The 22,042-nt window shown below is 36.1% G+C and overlaps 2 protein-coding genes across 9 annotated transcripts in view; one reads left to right on the top strand and one right to left on the bottom strand.

The window, feature by feature from the left end:
• The window catches only part of LOC117578197 (uncharacterized protein DDB_G0271670), a 33,276-nt gene extending 24,267 nt beyond the window's left edge, over window positions 1-9,009 (bottom strand). For 4 of the 5 annotated variants that reach the window (XM_034263520.1, XM_034263522.2, XM_052008655.1 and 1 more), the window contains exon 1: window positions 8,689-9,009. The gene's annotated coding sequence lies outside the window, so the exon portion shown is untranslated. The remainder of the gene's footprint in view (window positions 1-8,688) is intronic. The other variant, XM_034263521.1, reaches the window with a different exon arrangement.
• A 318-nt stretch (window positions 9,010-9,327) lies between these two features.
• LOC117566468 (uncharacterized) lies at window positions 9,328-19,881 on the top strand. 4 transcript variants are annotated; one of them, XM_034246034.2, is made up of 10 exons: window positions 9,328-9,413; window positions 10,653-11,299; window positions 11,362-12,015; window positions 12,074-12,193; window positions 13,050-14,036; window positions 14,618-14,927; window positions 16,066-16,187; window positions 16,453-17,319; window positions 17,389-17,529; window positions 18,496-19,881. In XM_034246034.2, exons 2-10 carry the CDS (start codon window positions 10,832-10,834, stop codon window positions 18,565-18,567), a joined length of 3,741 nt encoding a protein of 1,246 aa, XP_034101925.2. In that variant the 5' UTR covers window positions 9,328-9,413; window positions 10,653-10,831; the 3' UTR covers window positions 18,568-19,881. The 4 variants fall into 4 exon arrangements, 3 of the variants coding, with proteins under 3 accessions (XP_034101925.2, XP_034101908.2, XP_051864614.1); XM_034246017.2 differs by having other exon boundaries at window positions 16,048-16,187; XM_052008654.1 differs by having other exon boundaries at window positions 9,412-9,510; window positions 16,048-16,187.
• The last annotated feature ends 2,161 nt before the right edge of the window (window positions 19,882-22,042 follow it).

Below are 22,042 nucleotides of genomic sequence, written 5' to 3'. Positions count from 1 at the left end.
GGGTTATTTGTGAAAAGCTCAGCATTTGATGTGCACTCATTTACACACTCGCACACACACACATACACATGCGAACGCATTCGTATAGAAAGAGAGCGAGAGACAAACACATGCACATAACATCCGCACAACGGTACGTATGAGTAACGACAATTGAATTGACGGCTCAACAACAATTACGCAACATAACGACAGGGCGACTGTCTATGCCCAGACTTTGTGGGGTTCAATCCGGAGGGGAGAGATGGGGAAGGGGAAGGGGAAGAGTGGGGAGCGGGACAGCCTCATTAAATGTTTAGAGTGAAATGTAAGCTAAGCTAATTTTGTTTTGCACTGGCCGCTCTCACGTTTGTTGCATTCGCTAAAGCTGGCGCGTTGTATAAGCGATATATATATATAGAGGATAATTTGTTGTATTGTTTTCGTTATTCAGCACAGTTAACTGACATCACTGCGACTGTGTGTTGCGATTCTTAAGCAACGACAAAACGGAAATGCAAATGACACTGCATGAGCCAATGATGAGGTTCAAGTGTTGTATCCTAAGCAGCAAATGCACAATTGTTTCTTATATCTTTAGATTCTTGAGTAACTGTCCAAGTCATAGCGGCTAAAATTCCCCCGGAAGCAAGAAAACGCTATATGACAGATTTTAAAGCTATGACCAAGTCATAGCTGGGTTCTTTCCAAACCCGATGAATCAGCAGACATATTTAAAAAATACGTGCGATAAAAATAAATAAAAACAGACTTAAACTTAGCTTGAAAAAAATATTTTGTAAAAAAGCTGTGAGATACCCGCAACCCAATTTTAAATAAAAGCCAAATTATTCCGGTATTCTCAAAATATACCGAAATAATATACCGTAAAAATACTACATATTTTCAAATGACTATTTTTTGGTATATTTGTGGGGTTATTCGTAAAATATACCATATCTATGTATTTGGTATTTTATGGTAATGTTCTTAAATATGCCAAATATACCGCAAAATACTAAAATATACAATTGTCTATGTTTGGCATATTTGCGGTATTATTTATAAAATATGCCAAATAAATATATAAATACTTTTGGTATATAATACTATACCATAAAAATACTAAATATTAACAAATGATTTTTTGGTATATTTGTGTGAGTGTTCGTAAAATATACCACATCTCTGTATTTGGTATTTAATGGTACTGTTCTTAAATATGCCAAATATACCGCAAAATACCAAAATATACCGCATATTTGCGGTATTATTTATAAAATATGCCAAATAAATATATAAATACATTTGGTATATTTATATACTACTACAATACATTCAAAATATACCATAAAGTACAAAATATACCAGATTGTCAGCGTTTTTTTACAACTTTTCTTTTCCCACCTTTATCCTTTTGTTCACATTAAGCATAAATCTTGCGCCGTAATCACAATTTACACAAAACCATATTTCTTGCATAATTTGTTTTTGAATTTGACCCTGAGTGTCAAGCGAAATAATAGAGAAGAGACAATTTAAATGGATTCACATGTGATTAACATACATTTCTATGATTGTGTTGCTTGGCAATCGCATTCAAATCGTATTTTTCGGAGGTGTCCGTGCGACAAATTTATACAACAAAAAAAAAGAAAAAAAAACTATGCATCACAGAGCTTTTGTCTTTGAGGCGACAAACAATAAAATCTGCATTACGCTGCATTTGTCTGCATCTGGCTGCTGTCGCAATTGATAAGCTGACAACGAAAAGCATTTTTCAAGGCAAGTTTCCCATAATGAAATCCATAAATTTTGGCATCAGCTTCCCCCCCAACTAAGATTGCTCAGTCATTCAGAGTATCATAATGAAGAGAGCAAGCCACAACTTATAAAAATGAAAATAAATGAAAATATCATCATCAACGTAGCCACAAAGATGTGACTATCTAGCTGACTTTGCCTGGCAGTGACATTGTCTTTAAATTGAGCATCTGCGAGATGTAAAGATACGGCAGCGGCTACACGTTGAGCTAGAGATACTTTGCTGTTACACACGCAATGTTATGGAATCAACAACAACAAAACTAACAATACTGACAACAACAGCAACAACAACAACTGCTCACACTCGTAACAATAACAATAACAATAAACAACGACACGCACACGCTCGAACGCATCTGAGCTCGAGCTCAAAAGCAACTTTATCTTGCCTTTATTATGCAAAGCACTCGCTCACTTCCCTATCAAATGTTTTTTATCCCGATTATTGATACTATATAGCATTGTATCTAGTACGTTAGTTATCAATAATCGCACACATTATCAGCGGCATGCCAAAAACTTATCTAAAAAACTGTTGTTAAACCCTCATAAATTAATGTCTTTCGAAAAAGATAAAAAAAGACAATAGCGAAAATTGATGGAAAATTTTATTTGCAAATTTTCCTTTTTACCTGCTGTATTTTTGTTACTGTAGTTACAACAATAAAAGGAAACTATTATTCGGTTTTCATTCAATACTCATTTCACACTGCTGCTATTTCAACGTGCTAACAATAGTCGCAAATTTGCATAAAAAATAGAATAATTTTGTTTATCAAACTCGTTTATTGACAACATTATTCAAATATGTAGATTGATGAACGTGATCAAACAAATCAATTCAAATCACATAAATAAATAGCAAAATAACAATTTAAATGAGTTCAGTAAGTATACAAATATTTGCAAATATTTGTTTAACAATTTTATTATAATGCTGCTTTTAAATTATTATCCAAGTTATTTTCTGCATTCCTTTCAGATGAAAAATCAAAAATATTAAATGTGAAGCATAAAAATATATTATAGTATGAAATATTCATAATTCGATTTAATTTAATTAAATACAAAATACTCAAATATTAAAATAAATTCATAAATGGATTTGATGCTTACTTTTAACTTGAAGTTTCCTTTTTTCTAATTAGTTTAAATTTCAAATAATAGCAAATATTTAGTATGCAGCCAATTTTCAAATATTACCAAATATTCAGAATTCGATTATAATCTTTTCTTTAACTTGCAATTAAATTGATTTCTAATAAAGTTAAGTTCAAAAACAACAAATATTAAGTACACCCTCAATATTTGTATATAAACATAATTCGATTTAAGTTGTCGCTCTAATTTTAACTTAAATCTTTTTCTAAATACAAATATTAATATTATTATTGAAAATTAAATTTGTTTCATCCCTTTTACTTTTAGTTAAATTGTTGCCTAATTAAGTGATATTTCAATTAAAATAAATCAAATATTTAGAATACTACTAATATGGAAAATATACTGAATATTCATAATTCAATATTACTTTTCCCTTTAACACGAAGTCAATATGCAAAAAATATTAATAAGCATACATAATTCGTTTTTATTCGGAACTGAAATTGTAGTTTTAATTGTATTCTAATTAACTGACCTTTTTTAACATTAAAAATATACTACCAATATAAATATATTTACAAATTCAATGTTATTCTTCGCTTTGTGTCAGATAAAACATCACAAATTTTAAATAAATATATGACAAATATTCATACATATTCTTAATTCGATTTTATTGAAATTGTTTGCTGTAAGAAATATTAAGTTCACTTTCAATAAATACTCAAATAAAGTCTTCGATTTTTGAAAGGGTATTTGGCAGTCTGCTACATGCTTGGGAACGTGACTCAATCTTTTGCTTCAACTAGTGCAATCAATGCGGCGCAGTAACTAAACATTAATGCGTTTTGTTTTTTCTCGCATATCATTTCATCGACTTGACTTATCAATTGGCCATAATTGTGTTGGTAAAACAAAAGCGAACAAAGTTGTTAATTTTTTTTTTCTTTTTTGTGCCTTAAATAACACGTCGAACAATAAAAAAAATATGTTTTGTGTATGGACACGTGCTTTGTTTGCCGTCTTCTGCCTGACTTTTTGTCTGTCTCGTCTGTCTCTCTGACACAATTTACAATGTGGCTAAACAATTTTCATGCTTTTTGTTTTTTTTTTTTTGAATATTTTTGAAATAATGATTGCTATTATATTGCAGTTGTTGCACTTCAATTGTGTGTGTGTGTGTGTTCCGGCATTTTGGGTCAGCAGGTGAACAAAAATCGGTGGAAAAAATGAAGTGAGTACTCGAGTGAAGCAACAACCTTCAAAGCTCAAGCTGAAGATGAAGCCAAGCCTTAGATAGAGACAAGGTCAAAAGGCCTCTGTCTCTGCCACGTTTTATCATCGATTCCAATTTCAATTCCGATTCCGATTCGGATTCGGAAACTGAAACCAAGTTCAAAGTCAAGTCGAAAACAAGGAAGTGAAACACACACAATACAGCAAAACGGTAAACGGACGAGTAATAAACAAATATAAAAAGTTAAATACGCGTAATTGTTGTTGCTGTCAGTCTGTCTGTTTGTCAATAATTATGAATACAAGTATGTTTGTGTATTTTTCACGCACTCTTTGGCACATTTACGAGTGTATCTATCGATGTTTGTTCACACGACACGAAGCCCCATGAAACAACCTCCAACTGGAGATCAAGCAATTGGCTAAAGGCCGCCACAGATAAGTTAACATAACTGCTTATTTGCTTGCTGTCAGCTGTTGAATATCAAAAATTATAAACGCAATTCTGCAATTAATTTACAATTGACCCACAAAACAAAAAACTGAATGAAGAAAGTATTAAACAAAACATTGAAAAAAGCAATTGCATTTTGGGTTTATCAATCGCATTTTGAATGCAACAATCATTGAGTATTTCTCAGTTTGACTTTCAAAATGAAATTGCGCAGCGTGAAAAATGCTGAGTGGAAACGCGGTTGAGGAAGTTAACATCTCCCCCCCTCTCTCTCTCTCTTCCCATAGCAAACAGTTCCCTTTGAACTGTTTTGATTCCACTTCAAGTCATCCAAGTCAAGTCACAAACTGGTTTATCGACTTTTCGTTTGTTCTCTGAGAACAACAACGACAACAAGATACAAATGAAAATAAAACAAGCAACAGCTGCAGGTACTAGCTTCATTGAGACTATGGAACTATGCTGGGAAAAAACGAAAAAAACTAAAACTAAAACAAAAGCGAGTTCGAGTTCGAGTTCTCGACTTGTGCAAGTCAAATCGAGTTTAGTCAAATCAATTTTTCAGTTCGGTTCAATTTAATGGATCGCCGAATGACTCATTGCGATAAGATATGCGACGCAGTCAGCTGATAGTCATGCGATAACTCTGATAACTCATAAGACTAACATTAACACTATTTGCTCCCTCTCTCTTCTCTCTTCTCTCTTAACTCGCAGTCTGAATCGCAATCAGAGCATGGCAGTCAAGTGTAAATTATTTCATATTGCTCACCTGTAAAATTGCCAGTGCAGTTAAGAACTTAACTGTTAACTGAATTCTGTATATTGCATTTTTTTAATTACAGTAAACAGTAGAAAACAGAAACAGAAAAACAACAACCCATAAAGCCCATATAATAATAACTTTTTTTTTTCAATTGTCGCTGGCAAAACGCAGAGAACATTAGCGAGTCTTTTGGGCCAAGACAACAAAAGCCAATTAAATAAAAAATAACAACAAAAAAGTGCTGAAGGTATCGATAAGCAAACCGCACTTCAAATACTCTTGCCGAAACAATAAGTTTTTGTTAACTTTTTTTACTACACAATAAACTGCCTAAGATTTTCATAGATTGAAAAATATAATATAGAAAATACTAATATACTATAAAAATACCATCTTTAGGTTATAAAACAAATTCGTTTGTCATTTCAGTTGCAGTTAAAACAATTAATTACTTAAGAATTTCATATATTATGAAGTATACTATAAAAAATACTAAAATACTATAAAAGTACCATCTTTTATTTATGTGATAAATTCGTGGGACTTTTTCAGCTGCAATTAATCAATAAACTATTTAAGAATTTCATAAATTATAAAATATACTATTAAAAATACTAAAATACCACAAAAGTATCATCTTTAATTTATGTGACAAATTTGTGTGACTTTCTCAACTGCAATTAATCAGTAAACTACTTAAGAATTTCATAAATTTTAAAATATACTATTAAAAATACTAAAAAGTATCATCTTTTATTTATGTGATAAATTCGTGTGACGTTTTCAACTGCAATTAATCAGTAAACTACTTAAGAATTTCATTAATTTTAAAATATACTATACAAAAATACTAATATACTATAAAAATACTATCTACAATTTAAATGACAAATTCGTGTGACTTTTTCAGCTGCAATTAAAAGAATCAACGAGTCAGTAAGACGCGCTGGCAATTTTTTGTTATTTTTATATCTTTAATTACTTTGCTACCTGCATGCTATGAGTGTGTTTTATTGTATCTAAAGAATATAGTATATATGCCGTATATAGTGACTAACTAGAAACTTGTCGTTGACAAAACAAAACAAAAAAATGAGAAAGACTAAGTAATTGAATGCCATGGCAATAAATATGAAACCTAACAGCGCATGTGACACACTCAAAATTCCATAATTAAAAAATACTCAAACCTCTCACACTTAGAAATCTTAAGAGAAGATGATATTAAAAATACACATGAAATTACAGCCAGGTAAAGAAACAGGGAATGAATCACATGAATGTCAATTAGTGAAAATTAAGATAGAATACATTTTAAATCTGTTCGTAAATAAAATCTTTATTAATTAACATGCAATTCACTTTTGTGACAACTTCAAATTGAAAGACATTGTGTAATCACTTAGATAAATTAAATGAGAAATTGTTGTCGCAAATAAATCACTTAGAATGTGAAATCAGTTGCAAGTTTAACATTTATATCTTCAAGTGACGGCAATGAAAATTGAGTTGGAAAATATAATTACATTAGTTTCTGTATCGAATTGATTCAATTGAAAAGCTTAATTCAATTGGGAAATCTCGTTGAGGTCACAAGGGATCCAATTAGCATTTATTTTTCATGGCCAACAAATAATTGGCATATTGATTTGCATGGCAATAACTCTTGAAAGAGATTTGATTTCAAAATGTGCGCAGTTTTGGTTTCAATTGCATTGCTTCTTAGTTTATAAAAACAAATTAGGTAAAAATTAGGATTTTTTACATTTAAGCTAATTTATATAATGGATGTAAATTGATGTACCATATTTGTAAGAATTTTGAATTTTGAATTATTATAACAATGCGGAAATTCTTTAGACGGATTTCCATCAAATATAGTTAAACAGTGATATTTAAATAGATTCAAGTTGTATTTTAGATTAAACATACTATCTAAGAAGCAGTTGGTAATTCTAGAGATAATAAAGAGTCAATGACCACATATAATAAAAATATATAGGTTGTAGATTCGTTTTGACTAAGCAACGAAGTATTAAAGTTAAAAAAATGTATAATCTGTAGATTCTTTGGGAACAGAAATAAGAATTCTCGTCAGCTTATTGTTTTTTTATTCAAATAAATAATCTGTATACTCTGCGAATTAAGTTTAAATAAAAGAGAACAGCAAATAATTGCTTTTTAGCTGCTTTGAAGTGACATTTGCTTGAAGAGATTTGCAATAATCTTTCAGCCAGCCAAGTTTGTTGACCAGATACAAACTGCGTAACCAAGAGCATCAGAGACTGGCTCGATGCGAAAGGGGGGAGAGAGGGGCGAAGTAGCGTTAATTATATTCCTGGAAACAACAACAACAGTTGCCTGGTTGCTGGTTAGAGCAATTTAACTGATTGCCAAGAAGGCTGCAAGTACGAACATGTCGATGTCCAGGTTCAATTTGGTGCAGCTGCATCGTTCCCTGACAATGTTTGTTGTGCGTTGTCGCTTGTCGTTGCCAAGTGGCAAGTGGCAAGTGGCAAGTGCGTTGCCAATTTGCAGCTGCCACAACAATAACGAGAGCTGCTTAACAACAACAACTTTAGACGCTTTGGTTACGCTCGACTAACTAAGCGCGCGCATTTAACGGTGTTTTATTATTTTTAACGCTTTTAGTTGTTGCCGTCAGTTTGCGTTGCAATAACTTTTTTTTTTTCTTCAACAATTACGAGCATGTGTGAAATTGCCTGCAATTGCACACAGCAACAACAACAACAACAACGACACAACAACAACAGCAGCGAAGCTTTTGTGCTTGTTGCTGCTGTTCGTCGTTCTAGTTGGCGTCCTTCTCAGTCAATGCAATAGAGATCGCATACAGGCAGTAAGACAGCGAGGTAGCAAGCGAGCGAGCGAGCGAGAGAGAGCACGCGTGTGAGAAATCACACCTACTACGCACTTGTATTTGTAAATATGCAGATGGCTGCTGGCTGGCTGTGTGAAAGAGAAACAGGACTCACTGGCTCCCTCTGTTGTTTGACTTTTGCACGCGCGTGCTTTATTGATTTTTAGCACAGGTTCCTTTACAGCCCACACACACACATACACATACACTTGTATACGCACACACACGCAGGAGGAACACACCCTGCTGCTGCTACTGCTACTGCTTTGGTTGCGGCTGCAGCGATGGCATGTGTACGCTACGCTTAACTGTTGTGTCTCCCTTAGATACAAAGTCAAAACAACACACAACAGACGTTGGCTAATTAAGTTAAGGCACCATTTCGATGTTGGCCAAATTTAAGCATAATAATAATAATAATAACACAAACACTGGGCCTACCTATTATCTGGTTTGTGCGCTTGTGCGCTTAACAGGACCAAAATGAGAGGCAGAGAGCGAGTGGGAGAGAATGCAGCATCAAGGTAACAAATCACTTTTTGTTATTGTTGTTGTTAATTATGTTTGTTTGCATTTTATTAGTAATTCACAATTGATACACGCGCGACAAGTTGCTTGCACATCAAGCAATAACACACACGAAAAAAACAATAAAAAATAACAATTAGCAAATAGCCACACACTTTAAACGCGCGCAACGGTCGCGGTCGTCATTAACATACACGTCCGATTCGCTTGGTGTTGTTTTTTCTTCTGTAACTGACTGCGGCAACATCGTTATCGCCCCAGTGTGTGCAACTTATCGATATACGTTGCAAACACCTCTCTCGATAGATAAACAAACCAACCTGTCGCGTTATCGAGCGTTAACAGAGTAACAGCCGTGTGGACGCATATGTTAAATGTTATGTTAAAATGAAGGGATAAAACAAATGGTTTTATTTGAATACTATGCAATTAATATAAATGTTTTGTGGCTGTGAGTGTGCATAGAAAATAGAACATTACTTATGAAATTTAAAAAGTAGCGCGGTGTAATTTAAACAAATTTGCTGTATTTTCAGCTAAATTTCTTAATAGGTATATTTTTGGGAAATTTTGCAAACTAAAGTACGGTCACGCTGCGTGTACGAGCTGCAAGAAAGTGAATAAAATGTATTAAATCGGTAATGTGTCATTAAAAAGCCCGTGCAAAAATATTGCTAATTACAATTGTGTTTCGCCAACTTCAATGTTGTAAAATATATCAATGATGGTGGTGCAGTGCGTAGAAATCATTTTTAAATAACTATCGTATAGACAAATGTCTGCAAATTAAAGACGGCCGAAAATTACACATTGTTATGCTGCTGATTTGTTGTTGTTGCTGCTGCCGTTCTTGTTGTAGTTTGTTACTTCTGCTGCTGCGGGCGGGCGGCGTTTATTCTACGGTTGCAGGACGGTGGTCGGGTCGTCCACCCAAAAAAAAAACCAGCAAATATATTGATTTTTAACAATACTCTATGCCAATATCCACGTACACAGACACATATATACATGTGTACTCTTCAGTGAAGCAAATACACGCACACACAGTTAGCATATGCAGACAATTACATGGCTCGGGACATGTCCATGTGTCACATGTCTTTGTGTGTGTTTGTGTGTATACAAATATGTACATGCATATGCCAGCAATACCTTTTTTTGTGCTTGTAGTGAAGTGTTCTTTTAATACAAAATCAAACACCAACGATTGCCGGTTACAATTTGCTCTTTGTTGTCTCGCAATATATTTATTGTTTTTTTTTTTATATACTTTGTGTATGAGAAAATACATACAAATATACCTGGCTTCCTGTTGGCCTGGTGTGTATGTGTGTGAGTATTGTTTTGTTGCATGAACATTTTAGAGGCCAAGTTTAAGTGCGCATATCTAAAAAGCTTGCACACTCACACATGTGTATATATACAAGGAGATACGTGAAATCACACGTGTGCAATTATTTTCTCTTATTGGAATACCAGCTCTGTTATTAGGTTAATTGCTGCTAAACGCTATCATTGATTTTTAAGTTCACCTGCAATAAGAGTAGTAACAACAACAGCAGCAACAAGAAAAAACAGCAACAACAGTAAACAAGAACAGCAATAACAGCAGCAACAACAACAGCTGCATTAACAGCAGACAGCAATAACAGACAAGAACAACAGCAGCGATAGCAACAACAGTATTAACAGCCAACAACAACATCAGTAGCAATAACAGAAGACAGCATTAACGGCAGACAACAACAGTCTGCTATCAACGAAGAATTGCATTGGAGCTGTTGCTGATTCATTGATTCGTGCCCATTCATAACATTAGATCATCAATTGAATGCGCGGTTACTAATTACGGTGATCTTCCTCTTCTCTTCTTCTAGGCTAACCGCACTGAGAGCGTAGCATGTCAGCAGCGGCAGTTGAATTAAACACTGGCTGCTGAAAAGTAGCCAACAACAACAAAGTCGTCAACACGCATCCCAACGCCAAATCCAGTCCAGTCCAGCTGTCCAAACATTTGATAGTCCAGTGTACAACACAACACAACAAAAACAGCACAATGAATTCGTGTAGCGACAGCAGCAACGACTCAATGGAGGCAGCTGCAACGGCTGCAACTGCAAATGCTGCTACTGCTGCTGCTGCTGTTGGTGCACGACACACGGAGCTGCACATGAACTTCGGTGGCAAGTCATCGCAGTCGACACAACAGGAACGTTATGTCTGGGAGATGCGAACTCGCAGTCCGAATGTGACGCCAGCTAGCACAGTGTTGAATTCACCCGATCTAAATGCTGAACTACAATATGCGCCCATGCATCACCATCACCATCATCATCAGCAGCAGCAACAGCAGCAGTCGCTGCAGCAGCAACATCACAATCATCATCCAACATTTGAGCAGCTGTCACCGCCGCCACATCAATTGCTGCCCGGTTGTCCAACGTCTGCTTATTACTATCAACGACCGCATCCACATCAAATACGCGTGGGACGCAGTCCAGGCAGCAGTCAGTTTGATCCCGAGGTAAGTCACATACTTTACTTGCTCACATATCGATTATACTAATTGTATTATCCTTTCCACAGGGCTTGGCGAGTCCTGGCTCGCCAACGGATGTGGGCAAAGCGGATGGTCAGTGTTTGCGTGATGGCGAAATTGTTGTGTTCGACGACATCGACACGAATTGGATGAACAAGCCCTCAGCATTGCCTGCCAATGCTTCTGCTGCTGCTGGAGCTGCGGTGTCTCCTGCTTCTGCTGCTGCCAGCAATGCTGCGGATCGTGGCAACAACGAGGATGTGCTCAAGGTGACGAAAATGATTGGACAACTGCCCATTGCCGAATACGAGGGTTCGCCGCGTCGCTTTGGCAATCAGCAGACGGGCAAAGCGTCGGCTGGATTTCCCAAACGTGCGCCTGGTTTTCCGCAACGCGTCTCGCCGAGCAGCAACAACAATGTGATGATGATGGGGAGTATGGCCGTAGGTAAGGCATCTGTGGGCAATCTGATTGATCTAATCGATCACGAGGGCACTACGCCAAATGCCACAACAACAACAACAGGGGCAAGTGCAACTGGAACAACTGGCGCCTCGTCAAAGACACCGACCTTTGATTATCTGTACGAGTTCTCGGAGACACGCAAAGTGCTCGAGGAGTTCTTCAAGGCGAATCCCGATGAGGATGAGAAACGTTTCACGGACTACACAACCGAGAGTGGCGATGATGTGGCCAGTGCGGTGAGTTTGTTGGAATTTGATACGAGAAACTGTATAATAATACTTGATTCATTTGTAGGACATGCAACCGCGCGTCTGCGAGGTGGATAAACATATCGAGCAGGCTTACATCGGTCAGCGTCTGGCTAGAATACCCAAAGACGAGCTCTATATGGTGCATCGCTCGCCCAGGATACAGGTGAGTGAAGATTTCGATGAGTATTTGATAAGTTAGTCGTTATTCGACTGTCTGTCAGATGAGTGGAGACTTCTTTCAGTATCTAAACAGCAAGTCTCTTTTAAAAGACCTTATTAGACTGTCTCTTCGTTTTTGTGTTTGCTCAATGCTTGCTAAGTTTTGCATTCATCTGAGTGCTGCCACAATTTCTCTATTTGATGCAGATAGATAGCTAAAATTGTTTTATAAACGTTTCGTCTATGTGATTTTATACTAAAGTGCAAATTCATAAAAATAAAAAATATTTTTGAAACAATTTGATTAGGTTTCTTCATGATGTTTTATGTAACAGAATGTAAAGTAATTCTAGCTTGCCGTTTTTTTGTATGGGTACTACTTAAAACGTGACTTACTCTTCAGACACTTAATTTGACTTCACTTTGCAACCCATAAAGTCAATAAATTGATAGAGAATTCACTTGGAAAGTTACTTAGTCTTTTGATACATATTCTAAAGAGTTTGATTAACTGTCTTCATTAAATTTTATTTAGTAAACTATGAAGTAATTCACTCTTTAGAGAATTCGAAAATGTACTCATCAAGCCTTTATTATTCTTCAGCAGTTTGAGGTTTCAAAAGTGATTTAAGTTGCCTTAGAATCGAGCAAGATTTTTAATTAAATATGACCATGAATTGAGCATTTTCAAAAGTTGAATCACAGCCATGATAAGTTACTCATTAAAACGTCATTTACATATCGATGTTTACTAATGCCTAGAAACAGCATTCCATTTGAATACATCACCCAGTTAATTGTTGGAACAGTCATAAGCCAAATTACTCATATTTCCTCTCTTTTACTCTCATTTTTTGTAGGCCAGCGAACACACTGGCTATCAGGAGCACAACGACATCGAGCTGTACATCGATTCGAATAGTCGCAGCAGCGGCGATCTGGCTGACACCGAACTGGAGGCGAATCTCCGACGGCATTCGCGTAATTTCACACTGTCGCCGGAGACAACGGATTACGATTCGAATTGCGGCGATTTGGACAGTCTGTCGAATGATATTAATTGCGCCACAACCGACTATGGCAAACTGTACACCAGCATGCCGGTGCTCGAGGATGGACTGAGCAGTGGCCATGCCTCCGACACGGAGAACAATGTTTCTGTTGTATGCGACAAGCAGCCAGCTCAAGCTCAACAACAACAGCAGCAGCAGCAACAGCAGCTGGAGATCAACGAGCATGAGCACAATGGCAATGGCAATGGCAACAACAGCAATAATAGCGATTGCGAGCGTTTGGCTGCGAATGATTTCAATGGTGTCAGCCTGATTACAGATGCCACACAGTCGAGCACACTGATAACGCCACCGCCGTTGCCCGAGTCGCCCACAGCCACGCCCCCGCCAGCACTCGAAGTGTGCGAAGAGCCACAGACAACTGTGAATGCCGCTGCTGCTGCTGTTGATAGCGATTGTCCCGCGGAAACACACTATGGTCCAGTGTATGCCGCGGGGGCAGCTGCAGCAGCAGCGGCGGCGGCAGCAGCAGCATTCGCTGCCAGCAGCAAAGCGACAGCTGTGGCTGGCGCTGGATCTGGATCAGCAGCAGCAGCAGCTGCGCCAGTTGAGATACAAGAGGCGATGAAAGAGATACGCTCGGCGCTGCAGCGCGCCAAAGCGCAGCCGGACAAGCTGAAGTTTTGCGATGAAGTGCTCCCCGCGGATCCCGATTCGCCGGTTTGGGTGCCGCGCAAGAGCGCAACTACAACGCGTGGCCTGGATGACGATGAGGCGGACACGGATCTCGAAACGGATCGTTTGCTGGGACAGCAGGACTTTTTCAACGAGCAGGTAAATAGTTGACAAAGCAATTGCAATGAATATCGGTTATTGAGTTTGTTTAAAAGATTTATGCAAATTGATACACAAATAATTCCTTAAATTTGGAGCTTAATGTTGTAAACCTTTAAACTCAATAGTTTATGATTAACAAGCTGTGTTCAATTGATAAAAACAATGTTGTAAAATTCGAAAAGATGCAGTTCACTTTTTAACTAAAATTACTAAAATGAAATGAAGCTTTAGCACACAATATTACTTAATTAAGAGTTGCATACATAGAATATTCTTTAATTTTGAAAGTGTTTTTAATAAGCTAAAAAGAGGCAATACTTTTTTTATTTTAAATTGTTAACGATTGCTTCAAAAGCATGAATCAGCTTCATAAGAATTCATCTAGCTTTTTTTATTTAATTATTTTAAATAATGGTTAGATATAATTAACGTAATTTCTAAAGTACTGGCCTTCGGCAAACTTCTTTATTTTTTGACTGCAATATGTTTGAACTTATTTCCTTGCTAATTCTTGTATATAACCGATATCAATTGTATTTCGAATCGTGCTATTTACTAACTTTGATTTATCTTGGCAGTCGACAACCAGTGCAACGGCGGACAGCAATGCCAATGGCTTGGCCAACAACATTGGCGGCAGCAATGCGAATGGCAGCGACACCAACAGCAATCCCAAGCCGCAGAGCTACTCGACGGCCACCATCAGGCAGGGAATTGGCACCTCGCTGACACCCAACTCACCGGACATTTGCCAGATTGTGGGCAATGCGGATGTTTCGCTCAGTTCGCCGGAGAAGCTGCAATACTCAAAGAGCCCAACGGGCTCTATTAAATCCCTCAAGGATTCGGCCAACAGCGACAAAAAGGCCAAGTCGCGTAATAAGGAGGGTAAGTAGTGTATGTACTAAGACCTTTCCCACCCCCTTTCTCCACCCCACCGTCACATGTCTCGTCTTCTGTGTCTATATTATATATATTCAGCTTTTGTTGGAGTGTGTTTACGCCCCTCTAAAAAATGTTTATAGTATATATTGTAGCACATGCAAACGAGATCGATTTTATATTGTGTATTGTGTCTCTCTCTCTCTTTTTCTCTCTTGATCTTCTCAATCAATTTTGACGTTTTCACGTTTTTCCTACTTGTTTTCTCTTAACGTACGCTGCATTGACATTTTCATTTATGTATTTGGGTGTGGTGCCTGCCATGTAAGTGGATGTGCTCTCTTTCTCTCTATCTGTCTACTTAACTATATCCCTCTCACTCTATAAACACATTTTCAAAACTAAAGTTTAACTTGCTTAATCGAAAGTGATTAATTAAAAACATGATATAATCTTAATAATAATGTTTATATTCCCGAAAATATCTAATATTAAATACTTTTTGGTCACTATAATAATAAAACAAGAAAGCTACAGTCGTGTGTGCTCGACTGTAAGATACCCACTACCCACTTTCAAAGTAAAATAGTGCGGTTTTATTCCTAAAATATTCCAAATTAATATACAGAAAAAAATACTGAAGCTTACCAAAGGATATGTTTTTGGTATATTAATATAGTACCGTTCAGAATATACCAAGAATTATATTGGATATCTTAAAGTCTCTGAGAACTAGAACCCTTTGTATATATTTTTAATGTAGTACTGTATCAATATACCTAAAGTAGCTTTTGGTATATTTTAAGTATTTTTGCGGTATATCAATGAATATTTTTAATCGAAATGGGTAGTGGGTGTCTCACCGTCTGGTTGGTAACAAGTTTGCGTCTATCTCGTGATGAAGTTTTGAATTAAATCTTAAACTAAGTTTAAATTCAACCGAATAGTTTTCCATTTGAAATTGCAAAGATTAAAGATCAAGATTATATTTGATGTGTTTGAAATTTCGATGTCATCTAAGCAAATTAAACTTAAGCTTTATTGATTTAAGCACCTTTTGTAGACAATACATTCGTTTAAATACTTAAAACTAATCGTTGTCTTTCCCCACCCATGCGTTGTCTAGGCTTATTGGAACCCAAAGTATTAATCGAGGGCGTGTTGTTTCGAGCTCGCTATCTGGGCTCCACGCAGCTGGTGTGCGAAGGTCAGCCCACAAAATCGACGCGCATGATGCAGGCCGAGGAGGCGGTGTCGCGTATCAAGGTGCGTAGAAGTTGCAATCTTTAGTTTTCGGTGTCATCATTTCTAAACAACCTTTAGAATGTGCTCGTTATAATGCGTCTCGCTTTTCTCGCCCCATATTTTACCCCTTAACAAAAACTAAAACAATAACCCATGCTGCTCCTTGACATATTTAGGCTTTGGTAAGCATAAGAATTTCAATTAGAATTACACTGCTCTTTTTTTTATATACTTCTTGTATCATATTTTTGCATTATTATTCAATTATTGTGTTTGCTTTTGACAGGCGCCGGAGGGCGAGAGTCAGCCCAGCACTGAAGTGGATCTGTTCATATCAACCGAGAAGATAATGGTGCTCAACACAGACCTCAAGGAGATCATGATGGATCACGCATTGCGCACCATCTCCTACATCGCTGACATCGGTGATCTTGTGGTGCTGATGGCGCGTCGTCGCTTTGTCCCCAACGGCGCCGGCGGTGGCGTTGTCCTCGATACGCTTTCATCGTCGTGTCCGGGCGCAGCGGATGTCGCTGACTCGGGCGAAACGCTGAAGGAGAACAACAAGGAGTGCGGTTCGGCCAACAAGCATAATCGGACGCCCAAGATGATATGCCATGTGTTTGAGAGTGACGAGGCGCAGTTTATAGCGCAATCGATTGGCCAAGCGTTTCAGGTCGCCTACATGGAGTTCCTCAAGGCCAATGGCATTGAGAACGAGAATCTGGCCAAGGAAATGGACTACCAGGAGGTGCTCAACAGTCAGGAGATCTTTGGCGATGAACTGGAGATATTTGCCAAAAAGGAACTGCAAAAAGAGGTCGTGGTGCCGAAATCAAAGGGTGAAATCCTCGGTGTTGTCATCGTGGAGAGCGGCTGGGGTTCGATGCTGCCAACGGTGGTCATTGCCAATCTGATGTCGGGCGGTGCGGCCGCTCGTTGTGGCCAATTGAACATTGGTGATCAGCTGATTGCCATCAATGGCATGAGTCTGGTCGGTTTGCCGCTATCCACCTGCCAAAGCTACATACGCAATGCCAAAAATCAAACTGCCGTCAAGTTCACCGTTGTGCCCTGCCCCCCCGTTGTCGAGGTTAAAATACTGCGTCCCAAGGCGCTCTTTCAGCTCGGCTTTAGCGTGCAGAATGGCGTGGTAAGTTCTTCTCTTGTTCATGTAAGATTCCAATTTCGAATTGAAATTTGATTGCTGTGCTTGTTGCAGATTTGCAGCCTCTTGCGTGGCGGCATCGCAGAACGCGGCGGCGTTCGAGTCGGTCATCGCATCATTGAGATCAACAACCAGAGCGTTGTGGCTGTGCCGCATGACACCATTGTCAAGCTGCTCTCCTCATCCGTGGGCGAGGTGAGTGAATGAAAGGAATAGGAATAGAATAAGCTAAGCTTATGGTCTAGGCTGAACAAATCGGAATATATTGTTAGACACAGGCATTATTGTGCATATTTAAATTGCAAACATTTTAATAACTTTATATGGTTTTTAAAGCCAAAATTTAAAGATACATTTTGTAGAAGCAAATGTGTTGTTTCTGAAACCATTCTCGATTTATGAATGTACTTTGTTTTAGATCTTTGAGTAGCTATGATTTAATTGTAAAACTAAAACATTTCATTATTGAACTTATGTACGTTCTTATAATATGAGATTGAGTTTGGCTGAATGAGCTTTTCCTCAAATTTGTTATGGTACTTTATTGCTGTACTATATTTACTACGTAATAAATCCAAATCTAAAAAAAGTGTATGTTAAAGTAAAGTTAAATATAAAGATGTAAAGAACACTTTGTCTAAGGGCTTGGACTAAAGCCATTTTTGTTAAATATTTATAATCATTTACAAATATCTTTTGATAAAATCGTTTGGATGAAAATCCTATTTTTAATCATACTTCATACAGTTTAATACTTATGTTTATATTTTGTGTGCAGATTTTAATGTTATATTTAGTAAAAAATAAATATATGGAATCCATACTTCACAAATCAATCCAATATACAGCAGTACAAAAATTTTACTGATTGTATTTTTAAATATAGATTCCATATTCCATACTCCGTATATAAGTTATATTTTAAAACTATATTTCATATATTTTTTTATTAAATAGAACATTAAAATCTGATTAGAATTATAAACTAAAGTTGATTAAGTTTAGATTAAGCATAATTATAAACAAGGCTTAGGTTTAAATTTACTGATTCATTTATAAACATGTGTTTAATGTTTTTCTAATTAAGAGGGTTCACTTTTAAATTACTTTTCTTAACAAACTATAACTAACTTACACTCCCTGTATCAATTTCGTTTATAGATCTTAATGAAAACGATGCCCACGTCCATGTTTCGCTTGCTCACTGGCCAGGAGACGCCAATTTATATCTAATCTGCCCCAAAGCACCGCTACTCAACCTCTCAACAGTCGCACGCGAAAAGATGATGAAGAAGGAGCTACGATAAGTTTTTTTGTTGAGGTCCCAGTTCGACTTTCATTCTGCTCAGCCATAACTAAGAAGTGCAATCCCCTGAATGGATGGAGAATGGATGCAATTTTCGGAAAATATATAAATACAATACAATACTCACTCACTCACTCATCTTGAATTCAACTAAAGCACTTGCAGCATAGAATGTACTTACTACAAGAACAAGCACGGCAAATTGATTTAGCGCTCTAATTACGTTTCGTTTAGCTTTTTATTTCCTTCTGTTATTTATGTTTTTGATGTATATGAAAAAGACTGAATTTTAGGTTTTGCGTGTGCGTGTGTGTATGTGTATGGGTGAATGTATATGTGTGTGTGCAAGGATAGCTGTAGAGAGCCGCATTACCAACCGAAAACAATATAAATCGGGCAAGAGATATGCCAACGGTCAATGAAATTAACGCCATAATGATGTGTATAAATCAAAATATTATAAAGTTACAGATTGAAAAGAGACGCAGCATAGATAATGTCTGAAGACATGTTTAAATTCCCGACTTTACATTTTTTATAATGTTTCCCAAACAATAACAAAAATGATAAACTAAAGTGTATTTAAAATCAAACATTATATAGAGCTAAAACGAATCGAAGCAGGCCATAGGAATACGTGTGTGCATAAGAGTGAAAGAGAGAGAGTGAGAGCAAGAGTGCGAAAGAGATAGATGGGGGCAAAATAATGTTTAAGAATTGAATCGGAATTTATTTGCCAACACAATACAGACGGAGACAGCAATAATTTATGATATGATATGCTAATTTTTTATTTATGTACATTTATATTTGAATTATTAACTACATTTATAATTTGCAATTATGCCAAAAAACGGAGAAAAACGGAAATCAAAAATGATAAAAAATATTATTCGTTGTACGATGATGAGATTTCGTTAAATTAATGAATTTGTGTATTATTATTATTTCCTTTGTACTATATATATAGTTAATATTAATGCATAAAATTACCTTAAATGAATGTCAAATACTTATAGCATAGTTCTTAAAATATTGCCTGTTATAAGCGACAAAAAAAAAAAACAGCTAACAGTAAACGGTAAACAAAACGAAATGCATTTAAGTAACGTCGTCAAAAACAAAACAAAAAAGAAATCAATGTGTATACTTAACAATAAATGTGAAAACTGCAATTTGCGCTGTTCTCTTGATTACGAAAAAAACAATGCCATTTAAATAAATTATAACAATAAGCAACATTTAATACAGCAACAGCAAAAACAACCACAGCAACAAAAGTAATAATGAAGAACAATAACAATTATGCTCAATAATTTTTTTTGTTAAGCAAGAAAAAAAAAAAACAAAAATATAAAGTACATACATATATGATGTAACTTAAGTATATTAAAGAGAGCTTATTTTTGCTATAATTGAGACGAGCCACAAATGCAAAAGATGAACAAATAAAGTGACGCGCCAGTATATAAGTTACAAAGAAAATAAAAACAAATAAATATTGCAAAATATTACTTATTTACGAGCGCTTAATGTGCAGGTAACCAAAACAAACAAAAAGTTCATATTGTATAATGTAATTACGAAAAGGAACAACAAAAACTTTGGGCGTTCGCAAAGGCATTATTTTTGCAACAAAACACACACACAGCCGGAGCCGAGCAAGCAAATTGATAAATATAAATTTATATAGATACAATTACAAAAAAAAAAACGAATATCTCGTTTACACAACAGGAAAAAAGAATAAAAAAAAAAAATAAAAATTAAAAAACGAAAAGAAAAAGAAAAATGAAACGTGAATATAACTTTATTGTTATGCGCCTAAACTAAAATAACTATCACACTAATTGTATACTATCTAATACTATTTATTTATTTACACCAGATCGATACTATATATAAACAACATTCAAGTCCATCTGCATAACAAAAAGTCGACAAATTTCTCGATTACGGTCCCGAAGGCCATTTTCAGGTGAAGCGCAGCTTATTTTTTTTGCTCAATTTTAAATGCAAATTTCAATCCAAACTGTAATTCCACAACAACAAGAACAACAACAAAAAACGTAAACTTTAAATACATACAAAAATACATACATTACATATTTATTAATTAAAATGCGTTTGTCGTTTTTTTCCTCACCTAAAGTGCAAAAGAACAACATTTTGATAAGCTTCTACTCTACGTTTTTCAGTGGTCAGGCATAATCGACTTGGTTAACCTTTTTCTATTAATTAGCGGAAAGTAAGATTAATTGCAATTTTTTTATGTTCTATAGTTTTTGGGATTATTAATTTCGAATTACGATTTCATTGCCTTGAACATCAACTGCTTATGGTTAATAAAGCAGTACTTAAGTACAAGCAGTGCACATCTAATCGTATCAGCAAGCAGTACATACGAATTACGCGTCAAGCAGTGCAAGGATTTGCTTAGCTTAAAATGAAATCAATTGTACGCTTAATATAGCACTGTCTAGGGAAGCTTTTAGTCGAACATGCTGAATTATCAACAATTGCTAATCAAGTTTTTATTTTGTTTAGATTGCACAGCAGCAGGTGGAGTATGCAAATTGAAATAAATTGAAAAAATGCGGCTGCCCGTGGTATTATCTTTAAGCAATATGCGTAATGTTGTTTTATCTTCATTTTGTTTTTTTTTTAATCTGTAGCTTAGTAAATGTTTTGAACTCGCTAAAATAAACAGATTGTATGACAATGTTTATTTTGTATGCATTGACTGCCGTGTCCTGCAATATAAATTAGCAGTTGTTGACTAAATAAAGAGTCACTATATTATTTTTTCAATGATTTCGTCACCTTAAATTGATAACTGGCAATACAAATAGATAGATAGATACAACTGCGAGTTCATTCTCTACAACATTTTGTGCTGTTTTGTTTTTTCGGATACACGAAACTAGTTTCTGTGTGCAAACTATAAAACTTGTTCGTCTGCTGGCAGCGAACGTGCAAAACTGTCCGACAAAAGTTGAAAATCGCCAACATTTTTTTATGCTTGCCCCTTATGAGATTTATGTAGTTCTATGTGTGTGAGCTTCTTTTTTTTTTTGGTTGTCTGGCTAAGGCAAAAGTGCAGGCAACAGCGTGCTTTTTTCTGCTGCCAAGTTGGCACATGTCGCTTTTGTTGGCGATTCTGTAAGTTTTGATTTACGATGAGCGCAAGAAAGTTAATAAATATTTTGGCTATACTCGTACAACAACCAAACGCAATCCCAGCTAACTTGATGCTCCAATTACGCTGCACATTTTTTCATCGGCACAAAAGATCGAAAGTAAATCGTGCCATAAAAACAAAATTCGTTTGAAACTGATGTTTGCATATTTTTCATTAAATTTATTTGTGGTCGACAAATTATTGCGTATAATTGACAGCTA

Source organism: Drosophila albomicans, chromosome X, assembly GCF_009650485.2.
Source record: "Drosophila albomicans strain 15112-1751.03 chromosome X, ASM965048v2, whole genome shotgun sequence".
Lineage (NCBI taxonomy): Eukaryota > Metazoa > Arthropoda > Insecta > Diptera > Drosophilidae > Drosophila > Drosophila albomicans.
This window is presented reverse-complemented; position numbering and strand designations above follow the sequence as displayed.